Genomic DNA, 13,041 nt, shown 5'->3' with positions numbered 1-13,041 from the left:
GCAAAAAACGATATGAATAAAGCACAGTTGAAAGTACATAAATGGACGTATAATATAGTTTCAGTTCTATAAACAAGAACTTTCCTCTGTATCTAAACACCAAAATGTCTTTTTTTCTAATGTTTAGACACTGAGGAAGGATTTTGCTTATAGAACTGATACCATGTAATACGCCCATTTATGTATTTTCCTTTGTGCCTTATTCACATTGTTTTCTGCTTTAAATCTTATAAATATTTATTAAAATTAAAATATCTCTTTATTGTTGGAATTCAAAGAAGAAATGTCTCTGAAAATATAAACAATTTAAGCAAAATTAATTCATAAGTTTATTGTTAGAAATTTTGAAGAACTCCAAATTTTAAAAATTAATTTTTCACTTCTATTAAAAAAAAAACACAATACTACTAACAAGCTTTCAATAAATAAAAACTTAACATTGAAAGGTAAAAAGTAAACTCACATGCTTTTCATAAAAATTCTTTACAATTTCCTTATCTTCCTCACAGAAATTTTTGGAAAAATATGTTGTTGTTCCCTATGATGAAAATAAATCACCTTAGTAAGGATTAAAAAATAAATTTGATACAAAACAAATTACCAGCATTTTTGGTTATTAAGACCCCTTTTCAATTGAAGACGTCTTCCAATTTAAGAGCAATTGCTATAGATAAGTAAATTAACAGTTAAAAGAGTAAATTAACAGTTGTAAACTTAAGTCGACAACTACATTCTATATTTACATGCATGGACAAAAGTTTTTGAAACCTACAAAAGCAAAATAAATAAATAAAACATGATGGTCTATGTAACCTACAGTATGGGATAACTTAAATATTATTGCTTAACAAAAGTAACTCTATAATTTGATTACTATTAAATTTAATTAATCTAAAATAGAACATTTATTATGTCGATTAAAAAAATATGTGTTTAAAATCAAAGGTGATATATATATATATATATAGCTTGTTAAAGAATGTCTACAAGGGCGCCGTCAAAGGAGTACAAGAGGGTGCACTTGCAACCCCCTGGCTTTTTTAAAAAAAAAAAACAATTAAAGAAATACAGAAAAACAATTTTGCTATAAATTTTTTTTATTCAGAAACAAATAATTAAGCAATTATTGATACATAGCAACTAAAAATTGTTTAATCAAACAAGAATTGCAATCGTCTTGTTTGCTGTCCAAATCTGTTTATAACTTTTTCAATGAATTCTGAGTCATCTTTGATTCTTTTCTTATGCACACTGAGCATGCACAAACTTGGCAGATATCTAAGCTATATTTTTAAATTTCATTTAATAAAATATAAATAATATTATATTTTCTATTAGCTATTTAGTTTAACAAAGGTGTATAGCACAAACTGACTTCTCACAACTGTAAAACTTCATCAACACAATAAATACCAATGTTAAGCGTGCACAAACACGTTAGTAAACGAAACTACTGTTTCTAGTTATTTGAGTTTCTAAGTCAGTAGCAATGACAGCGCCATCAGTACAGTTTCTCGTGGCAAAATTTGCAAGTAGGAGAAATTTGTACTTTTTTTTAAACAAACTTTCTTGTTAACAATGAAGTAATGTATCTTGAAAAAAATTAACAGCTGAAAGTATACATAATAACAAAACAAAATGTAATAAAATAATATTTTAATTTTCTTTTTTGGGGGGGTGTAGTTTGTTGGAGGGTTGCACGCCCTTTTATATTATTCCGGCGGCGCCCTTGAATGTCTAAAATTTCACCTAAAATATGTAAACTAATCAATAATAGCACAATCAATAACAGTTTTTTAACGTTTCTGTGAAATCAAAATTAATTCACACTCAAGGGTTATTTATTTAAGTGTTCCTGTGATAACAAAAGTCAGTTTCATAGAAAAAATATGGTGATTTCTGTTACCTGGTAGAAGAAACAACAATGATATTTAAAATATAGGAAAAACATCCAAATAGGTACAATAAATTAAGTTAAACAACCAAAAAAAACTAATTGCGATAATGTTTTAAAATGCTTTAGAATGTTTAAACTAAAATTACGAGCTTGTCTTCATATTGATGAAACTTAAAAATTGATGATAAAATTATCTTATAGATTTCTTAAAATTTATAAATTTACCTAATAAAAACGGAAAAAGAATTACAATATGTGATTCAAAACTCCACCAAAAATAAAAAGACATTGAGATATGAAAATTAACCACCAAAGTTAAAAACATATGTTCCAAAAGTATGATTCCCAAATTTAACCAGCAAAAGTGATCAAGTTACCCCAATGGTATAATTAACCACAGGTGATGGTGTTTTCAAAACAATTTACAAAATAAGCATGAATGATTAAATGTTTAAGATAAGTTTTAGTTTCTCTAGGAATAAAACAAAACAATATAGTTAATCAAAATTGTTTTATCGTTCAAAATTAACTATAGAAACAAACAAGTTAAATTTTTCATAAATAAAAAAAAATCCAGTAAAACTTTAAAACAATAAAAAGCATTTTGGTAAAAAATCATTAACATTTTTCTAACTGCAGCAAGTAATATATTTTCCTTGACTTCATGTCAATTTAACCAAGTTAAATAGGTGAAAAATTCCGGTTTTTAAAGGTTTAATGCTTTTAACATCCTTAAACTATATTCATCAACATTTTTTTCACAGATGGTAGAAATGTATCATTTATACCATACTCTTTGTATAACCTGTTGCAAACTTCTTTTTTTCGAAACTGAGAAATATTTGTGAAAGACACAAAGATAATGGATGTTGAATGCATTAAGAAAAGATAAACATCAAAATTAAAATGTATTCTAAACAAAAAGAATTTAAAAGTTGGTTCTGAAACTTTTTTGAAAAGAGAGTAGAAGCAGTTGTGGTTACTTTAAAACATAATAAATATTTACATACGTAATATACTTGATATTTTAAAGAAGTTATTTGATACGCCCAGAAATTAATGGACATACCTTGAATAAGACTTCTTCAAAAACATTAATATTTTTGTTTAAATTGATTATCACAAGGAAACTTATGAAAAATCTCAAAACTTATTAAATTCATTGCCTGTCTAGTTAGATTACCACTCATCTGATACTTTACTACTGACTAAATTGAACTAATCAAGGTATGAAATCGATTTAAACAAATTTAAAGATAAAAATTTTAGGATAAAACTTTAAAATAATAACTTAAAATGGAAAAGCGCTAAAAGCCAAATTTGTCTCGCATAAACAATTTAGATAAAAAGTTCGAAACCAAAAATAAGCAAAACGAAGTTTTGAAGACCTCAGCCTGTGGGGTGCTCCCGGGACACTGTGGTGTAGCTGGTAATGAGTTAACAGACCATCTTGCTAAGCAGGGAGCTTCTATCCTACAGACATCAAAGAAAGCTGTCCCTCTCACCAATGCCAAGCATCTAATCAAGAAAAAGATGACGGATCTCACTTTAAACCAATACACTGAGAAAAATTCTGATAAGATCTGGTGGTATAATCTCAAAGATCTTCGTATGTGGCCAAGATGTAAGGCAGTTGCTGAGTTTCGACTGACTACCGGACACGACTTCCTCCTCAAACATCTCCATCGGATTCATGTTGCTTCTGTACACTCTGTGACCTTCAAGCTGAGATGGATGCGAATTACCTTCGTCTCTGTCTGGCACTGGGGGATGTCTCTTTATGTGACCGTTACTGGCGCGCAAGAGACTTATTGAGTTCATTAATTTTTACACCATGTTTGTTTGTGTTTGTTTATTTTGTTGTTTCTTCCTCCCTTTGTGGTGAGTGGTCTTTTGCAACCTTGGTCATTGGAAAGATAAAAAAAAAGTTTTGACGATATGCATGTTAGTAAAAACAACACTTCATCAGGGGACACACAATCTGCTAAAATGAACTAAGTCACACGACAGCCTATTAAGGGCAAAGGCCTATAGTGCCCACCCCAGTTTCTTGACCTCAGGCTCTGGGGTGCAGAAGCAAATGTTCCAGTGGGGTGGTCAGCCAAACATGGAAGGCGATTGTTTAATTCCCAAGCATACTAAGTAATCATATTATTGCCCCCTTGAATCGATGAAAGACTGAGTCAATCATGGCCGGTCTGAAAGTAGAATTCTGGACCTTTTGCAAGGAATTCAAAGCACTACTATTTAGCCATCAGACCTCAATATAATATTACATACTCACAAAATTTTGGAAACTGAACTTTAAGTTATCAGCATATCTCTGAATTTCATTTTTACATACAAGATTAAAAAGAGCAATTGAAATACTTGAATAATTTATAACAACTTCAAATTAAAAGAGTTTGCATTCACTTAATATCATTTACTTAATATTATGCATTACATACATAAGTTTTAAAAAAAAAACTTTAGAAGCAAATAAGTTGGTTTGAAATGTCTGGAAAATTCAATTGAATGTCACAATCAAAAGAGTAAATCTTTTCTCCAGTTATCAACATTTTTCAGAATTTAATTTTTATATGAATTTATAACATACAAGACTATACAGACCAATTGAAATTGAATAAGTCATAACAACTTCAAATTAAAAGAATTTGAATTTGAATAATTCACTTACTATCACACATTACATAAATTTAAAAAAAATAAATAAATAAACAATAAGTTAGCTTACTATATCTGGAAAATTCAATTGGATGTCACAATCATCAAGAGAGTAAATCTTTTTGAAACAGCTTGATAACAAAAATGTCACTCTTTCTGGATAATTTTTGGCAAAGCTACTAGCCAGCACCAATTTTTCAAATTTCTCCTTTTGATTGAAAAAATTATAGATTGAAATTATTTACAATTTTAACACAGAAAATTTTAAAAAACAAACGTGAATAATATTTGTTAAAACATTTTTGTAACTTTAAACATCATTTTCATCAGTAGAATGAAAAAAAATTGAAACAAATTATAAAATTATATAAGGTTCTTCCCTTTTTTCAAAAAAACAATCTATATTAAAAATGTAACTTAAGAAAATAATTATTTAGAATTTAAGTTTCATGCATAAAATTTGACAGCTGATTCTTCAATTTAAGAAACTAAGAAACTTATCAATATATACATATATATATAAATTTATTAGTAATTTACATTATTAAAATTCATGAGAATTATAATCAAGAATACATAAAAAATATAAACTTTATACTTGGAAATAACAATAAAAATTAGGGGGAAATATAAATATTAAAAGAAAAAAAACACGTCAATTTAAAATTAAACACTGAGCAAAGGTATAATTTGGAGGACAGAATTGGCTGTTTCTTTCAATATTCTTTTAACTAACTAAACTAAAAGTAAACAGTCACATGAAGCAAACTTATGAATTAATTATAAATTTTATTTGGTTGCATTTAGGTAACTAAAACTTTTCTACAAACTTAAATTGATCAAAACATCAATATTTAAGTTTAGAAATAGTTTTACAAGAAAATATTTATGAATGCACACATTTACATAGAATGCAAATTTATATATTTTAGAATAAAGGGCATTCTTTATATGAAAGTAACACATAAAAAATAGTTTTAAGTTTTTCATAAAAGTATTAAGAAAAAGTTATATCAGTTAATTATGCAACTTTAATGCAGAACAGTTAATTTAAGAAATGCATATTTCTATACAAGGTGAATATAAAATTTTTACACACACAATTATTTAACAATATTCCAAAAATATTTTTAATCTGATTCAAAAAAAAAAATCTTTATTATGATCTAATCTAAATAAATAAAACAAATATAAAAGTGTAACACTCACAACTATTTAGTAAATACTAAAAAATAGTTACCTTCAAGTTTGAAAAAGTTTTATTAAATAAAATTATAATATTTCTCAATGAAATATTATTTATTCCAACAATGCAAGTAAACAGTAGAGATTAATAGGAATGCAAAAGGTGTTTTTGTATAAGCAATAAGATATTTGTATGAGCAAGCTTTTGTTGAGTCTATCAAATCAAATTTATTAATTGAGATAATTTATTTATTAATAAATAATTTATTAATAAAGATAATTGGCAGAAATTAAAAAATAAGTAATGTTAGAAGAATAAGGAAAGGAATATGAAAAATATTTGACCCTTTTACCTTTTTTTTCTTTTCTTTGGTCAAGCAAAATAATTATCTTTTTCTAATTGTAAAGTGGTCTCTATCAATTAAAAGTGGTTAAAATTTAGGAAAATAAATAAATTACTTTTTTTTAATTAATATAAATGGTATAATATTTAGTGAAAACATACTGAGCATTAAATCTTCTTTACAAAAGCCAAAAGAGTTCAAAAAAATAAGTTTTAATGCAATAACGAAAATAAGTATTAATGTAAAATAACTATGTAATATAAAATACTAACAAAATTTAATTTAAACATTTAAACTACATCAACATTTAAACTAAATTAATTTAATTACCTTGGGTAAATCTGGAACAAATTTACTACCCATACTCTTAAAATTGCCCATGCTGAACATTAGTCCACAAGAATAAATAATAAAAGCCTAAAATAAAAAGTAAAAACTATTATGACAAAATGTGTAATACATTATTAAAATTAATTGATTGGTATAACACACCAATCAATTTCAAATTACTAACTCTCATGCAAAAAAAAAAATTTACAAAATATCTGAGCCATTTATTTTTTAAATGAAAATTTAATGATTACACAGTTCGTGCAAAACATTTTTATATGTCGTCTTTGAAAGCTTTGGAAATTTAAAAATGTTTGAGTTTTTTTATACTGAATCACTTAAAATAATTAAAATATAAGAAACTTTCAGCTGAGCAAAAGTTAATATTTTTGAAAATAAGCAAGTAAAAATAACATAATGGATGCAATATTGCACAATTTTAGAAAAAAAAGTTATGATTTATATCTGAAAACAATACTAGCTTCAAAACATCATCTCATCAGTTATTTTACTTATTAATTATTAATACATCAAATAGTAAAAGCTTAAAAAAATTAAGTAGAAGTTTATATGAGCTAACTCAAAAAGTAAGAAAACTAATAATTTATAAATCATTTGCTTACCTAAAGTAAGAAATACTTAAACTTTAAATATCTTCAATGTCACAAATTATTCCTCAATTTTATAAATTATTTAATAAATAATAAGGTGATTTTTGGGGAAAGTGACTTAAAAGTAATATTATTTTAACTTAACTTAAAAGTAATATTAATAAATTATTTATGACTTAAACTTAAAAGTAATATTATTTTCCATAAACTTACATATTTATAGAACATATTTTTAGACACTGTTATTTATAAAGTAGAACCAATTGAAGCTAACGTGAAACTGAGAAATTAATAGAAATAATGTTAGATATATTGAAAAAAATTGATAGGTTTAAAGTTTACATAAAACAAAAATTGTGATAAAAACTAGAAACAAAGAAAAGAAACAAATATATACAACTTTATTATTCAGAAAAGCATTTTCATTAGATTTCAAAACCTATATTGTGTTAAAATACTTAATTAAATTCTTTTGATAAGTTTTTTTAAAAGAATTAGTGTTTATTTTAAGCCAAAAAATTTGTAATAGGGTCATTGTATCTTATTTTCCAAACTAAACCTGAGGTCTGATAATTTACTTATTCATTGCTCCAACTTGGAACATACAGCTTCCATCATGTATTGGCATCTTACTGTATTAATGACTAACAACCTTACCTCGTTCTATGACTTATCAATGATTTTTAATTGATTAATTTTCCTTCTCTAAGTTGTTAGATACAGCTTTTATCGTAGATCTGCATTAATGACTAACAGTTTTACCTTGTTCTACGATTTATCAATGATCTTTAATTGATTAATTGTCATTCTTTAAGTTGTTACATACAGCTTTCATCATAGATGGCCTCTTACTCTATTAATGATTAACAGTTTTACCTTGTTTTATGATTTATCAATGATCTTTAGTTGATTAATTGTCATTCTTTAAGTTGTTATCTATTTTCCTCTTTCCCTGGGAAATTTGATCAAAAAGGTGCTATGATTTGTATTTTCTTTAACTCAAAAAATATCTAATTTATTGGTACATTCCAGTTTTTATTGTTTTCAATTCTTTGTTCTGTTATGTTTTTGCTTAGCTTTTAAAAGTAGTTTTGAGTTTTTAACTACATGGAAAAAAGGACTTATGTAAGGCAGCAATAAGGACTAACATAATATGATGTATAAAGTTCATATGAGACAATAAAATTATTTTTTACAATTTCATTTTTAAGACTTAGGGTCTCATAATCATAATCTATTAGATCTGGCTAAGGCTGCAAAATATCTAAATATTCCACTACCGTAGAATGAATAGCATAAGGGTACATTGAACTATTTAAGAAATAATTGAAAATGAGTTATTATTTAATTAGTTTACAAACATAAAGATATGGAAATTATTAAAACATGGAATCATAATGCAAAGCTATAATTTTTTTATAAAAACTATCACTAGCAGCATTGACAGAATTTTTCTCCTATATATGCTTATAAATCTTTAATTTTAGAAATAAATTTAAGAAAAAAAATTTCAAAAAAAAAAAAAAAGACAAATTAAGTTTAGAATTGCATGTAATTGGGCAAAAACAAATAGGACTCAGGTATCATTACCTATCAACAACAAAAATATATAAAAAAAAATATTCATACATTTTATTTCCTTAATTTTAAACATAGCCATTAAATTTTCATTAATAAATGATGATTAAACTATCATAATTCTATCACAATAAAACTTTTTAAGTTTACTGAAGAAAGTTTTTACAACTAAGCCAAAAGATTTCACTGAATGGTAAGCAAATAAAATCTCATTAATCATCAGACTTAAAATATAGATTTAAAAAACTTGCCTAAATCTAAAAAAAAGGAAAACTATCAAACTTGATATGTACTTAATAACAAACAAACTTAATAACTCCTCCTTGATAAACATATTTATGAAATTTAAAGAAAATACTTTTTTCATATAGTCAAATTAAAGCAATAGTAAAAAATGTCACCTTGAACTCATCTTCATTAAAATCATATTCTTTCAAAGCAATTTCTTTCAAAGCTTGAATAGGTTGCATAGAGAACAACTTATGAAGTAACACAAAAATTAATGGACTCTCCAAAGAAGTCTGGAAAAATAATATGTTCATTTAAAATGTATGCCAAATACATTATTTGTTATAATTTTCCAGGATAAAAATCAAATTATCAATAATTTGATGATAATAAATGCTGAATCATTTATGTCAAAAGTATAAATTAGAAAAACTCTTAACACACTTTTGATAAACAACACACAAAGTTTATTCCATAAGAAATAGGAACAAGATAAATAAAATATCACTGGAAAAGTTTAACTTTCTTCATTAATTAATTCACATTTACAATTCAGAAAAATTAAGACACAATTTATGCCTTTTTATTTTATTGAATATATGAATTAAATGAACATAACTCTATACAGAATAAAATTTATTATAACTATTTACTCACTCGTTTAAAAACTTTTACCGAGTCACAAATTAAATTTGGTGTTTCACCTAATAGTTCATTTTCACCAAAAGTAACTTATATGTTATTTATATATTTGTATTGCTTTTAATAATTAGTAATTAACTGAAACAGTGTAGTTACAATTATCAAATTGCATACTGCATACAAATAATAATAAAAATGTAATATTTTCTACTCAAATTAAGAATTATAGGCCAAGAATATGTCCATGTTTATTTCATACCAACCACAAACCTGTATTATCATCTATCCAATAATCATGCAATTAAATAATTCAACCATCCAATCATTAATAAATCATCCAATTGTTCAACAAAAACTCACATTATAATGAAGGAGCTTAAAAACGAGTATTCAAAGTAATGTGTCACAAAAGATATATCAAAAGAAATTACGTCAAATTTTTAGTTAATTTAAAATATTAAATGATAATAATAATAATCAATTTTAAAAACTAGACAATCAGAAACAATAGCTCTGAAAAAATTTCTTCTGATTCCATTCCTTTTATAAGATAAATTGAGCCTATAACTCAAAATATAATTTTAGCATAATTGGTAATAAGTAGCATAATTGGTTTTAAAATTTTTTAAATTATCATACGTCAATCGTGAATCAATCATGAACATGGAAAACAATAGTGAAATACCAAATTACATTTATGCTACTGATAATTTAATAAAAAAGAAATAAAGAAATGTAAAAAGAAATAAAGAAATGTGAAAAGAAATAAAGACATAAAATATAACTATAAAAAAACGAAAAGGACATTACAAAAAAACACACAATAAATAATTTGTAACACAAAAAAATAACGGTAAACAATGATTTTATATTAAAAAAATCTAATTATGTACCTGGGGTAAATCAATAAGACCTCCAAACCAACTTGCTCTAGATAAATAATGGGCATAGAGCTTTTCCTTTTCAGATAAAGAGTTGAAAGACTCTGTACAATCCAATAAGGCAATTGGAGTATTTATTGGATATATAAACTGAGACGACATTTTCTACAAAAGAAAAAAAAGCATACATGTTGGAAAATTTTATCTGAAAAAAAATACAAGAGAAATCAGAAAAATTAAATACCCAGAAATTTAATAATAGAAAATCAAACTATCATAAACTTTATTTTATATGCAAGATAGAGCTTTTAATTTCCAGGATGGATCTAGAACTCCTAACTCCTAAAAATACTAAGTGAATTATATAACCATGCAATATAATTCAAAATAAAGATGAAATATTACGAAAATTTTGTCATTTAAAATCCAGGGTGTGGTGATAATTTTAACTAGAGTGTCCAGAAATAAAACTTAATGCAATTTCTGTTGAAATTAAAACAATTATTAAAAATATATAAACAATAAACACAGAAATGATGTATAATGAAAGTGAACGGAAGAAAATACATCTTTGGATAAAACACAGATAATGAAATCTCTAAGTTTGGCTAAATTACTATTTTTAAATGTAAAAAAAAGAAAATTTAAATGTCTTACTTCATTTATTTGCAGAATAAACTAATGGCAACTTTATTTAATGGAGAAATTATCCCTAGATGCCACTTTCATTCCTTTCCAACTGTGCCATATCTTATTACCTCCTGTTGTCATATGCCCTTTTGTGACTTTATTATCAAAAATCAAAGGCCTCATTCTAATTAACCCAATGATTTTGGTTTCAAAACTTAATTACTCACAACCCAGATGTCACATTTTGACGTGATAGAAAGGGGAAAACATTTAAAATATTTCCAATATGTTTTTCATTTGCTTCTATAATAAATAGGAAAATTTAGTGTATTTCTTTCATTTTATAAATACATTTATGCTATGGCTCAGGAATTTTGATGTTTGAAATATTAGATTTTTTTTCTCGCCCTCCCCCCCCCCAAAAAANCCCCCCCCCCCCCAAAAAAAAACATTATTTGTAACATCTTAACTTAAGAAGGGACTCCACCCTGAGATGGTAAAATATTACCGTTTTCTTGAACTTTTTTTAAGTAATAGAGACAATGCAGAGACTCCTTGTTTTTTTATGTTGTTTAGCTACAATTTAAGTCTATTTTAAAAAATTTTCTTTCACAAAATAATTAAAAATAAGTTGGTGGCAGCTCCGTGTTTGGCTGGTTATCAAAAAGTAGCACCTCACTGGCCTCATGGATTTAGAAGTCTGAAACAACATAGGAAAACAATTTTGTTTAGATTTTCTGAAACATAAAGACATTATCTAAAAAGTAGCATAGCGGTTTTTTGATATTCACAAAATTACCAAAATGGCGGCAACTTAATCATTTAATTCGTTTTTCATTTAAAAAAATATTCCTTAAAATACTAATATAAAATCGAAATATAAAAATATCTAAAAAATCCTATGCTACTTTCTAAAGAATATATTTTTACGCAATTTAAAATAAAGAGCAGCTTATTTCGTTGTATAGATCATGAGAAAAATGCTAGACCAAGTCAAAAAAACAGCGTTTTGAGAAAAAAGCGTTTAAAATTTTGACTTATGGTAGGGGAAAACGTTTAATTTCATATATATAATGGTCGATAAATGGAATGCCTACAATAAGTTTCTATATACAGTCAACAGAATGGATGAGACACAAAAAGAATGTCGACCCTCCTAATCTGGCCGAGCGGGCCTTTCTACCTGCTTAGCGATGACTCTCTATTTTCCTGTATAACTTCCTAACGAAGTTAGGTACCGAGAAATCGTTTTAGACAGTCATTAGAAAGGGTACAAAAATTCGAAAAATGCAATAAATTTTTTTTGGAATTATTCAGGGTGGGGTCCCCATTTAATAAGCAAATCACCTCTTGTTAATTTGAATTCAACGCATCTATTTATTTATATAATTTTTAAGACTCTTTTTTTTGTAGCATTAATATGAATATCTTGCATTTTAATCCAAAATGATTCATAAATAAAAAAAAACTCACTGTTTTTGTAGGCTTGAGGGATGTTGATTTGCAACTGTGATAAATAGATGAGTGAAAAAAATTTACCACTATTCTTTTGTTAGAAAGATAATTGCTCAAAAATGGGCGAAAACAAGAAGGAAATCTTCTAAGCTGCTTATACAAAAATAGAGTTTTCATAAACTAAAATGCAAAATTATGAAAACAATTATAAAATAATAAACAATTAGGAATTGTAAGAGCAACATGAAAAATAAATACTTTAGCTTTTAAAAAATAATTTGTACAAAATTGTATTATACTCAATTGATGAAAATTATCGCCTATGATAAAAGAAGCAAAAGCATTAGTTACAAATCCTGAAGTTGTTGCAACTCACAACATTTACAGTGACAGTGAAATAAAAATTAAAGTAAACATTTAAAGTGGCAGTTCCTTAAGAAAACAGAAAATATTTAATTATATTTACCTATAACATTTACATTGGTACTGAAATAAAATTTTAAGTCAAGCCAGATGCTAGTCATTGTGTCAGGAAAATTATAAGATTAATTTACATGTTTGTTGTTGTGATTATAATCGTTAAAGCAAAAATT

The 13,041-nt window shown here is 25.8% G+C and overlaps 1 protein-coding gene across 1 annotated transcript in view; it reads right to left on the bottom strand.

Moving 5' to 3' along the window:
* The window catches only part of LOC107453556 (dipeptidyl peptidase 3), a 40,644-nt gene that overhangs the window by 26,408 nt on the left and 1,195 nt on the right, over nt 1–13,041 (bottom strand). The window contains exons 2-7 of the mRNA XM_043052011.2: nt 12,467–12,628; nt 10,376–10,528; nt 9,014–9,133; nt 6,424–6,510; nt 4,635–4,772; nt 464–538 (exon numbers count right to left, since the gene is read on the bottom strand). Of these exons, the coding sequence (XP_042907945.1) occupies nt 464–538; nt 4,635–4,772; nt 6,424–6,510; nt 9,014–9,133; nt 10,376–10,528; nt 12,467–12,625 (732 nt within the window). The 5' untranslated portion in view covers nt 12,626–12,628. The remainder of the gene's footprint in view (nt 1–463; nt 539–4,634; nt 4,773–6,423; nt 6,511–9,013; nt 9,134–10,375; nt 10,529–12,466; nt 12,629–13,041) is intronic.

This window comes from Parasteatoda tepidariorum, chromosome 10 (assembly GCF_043381705.1).
Source record: "Parasteatoda tepidariorum isolate YZ-2023 chromosome 10, CAS_Ptep_4.0, whole genome shotgun sequence".
NCBI classification, from domain to species: domain Eukaryota; kingdom Metazoa; phylum Arthropoda; class Arachnida; order Araneae; family Theridiidae; genus Parasteatoda; species Parasteatoda tepidariorum.
The sequence above is the reverse complement of the archived record's forward strand: the minus strand, read 5'-3'. Positions and strand labels throughout refer to the sequence as shown.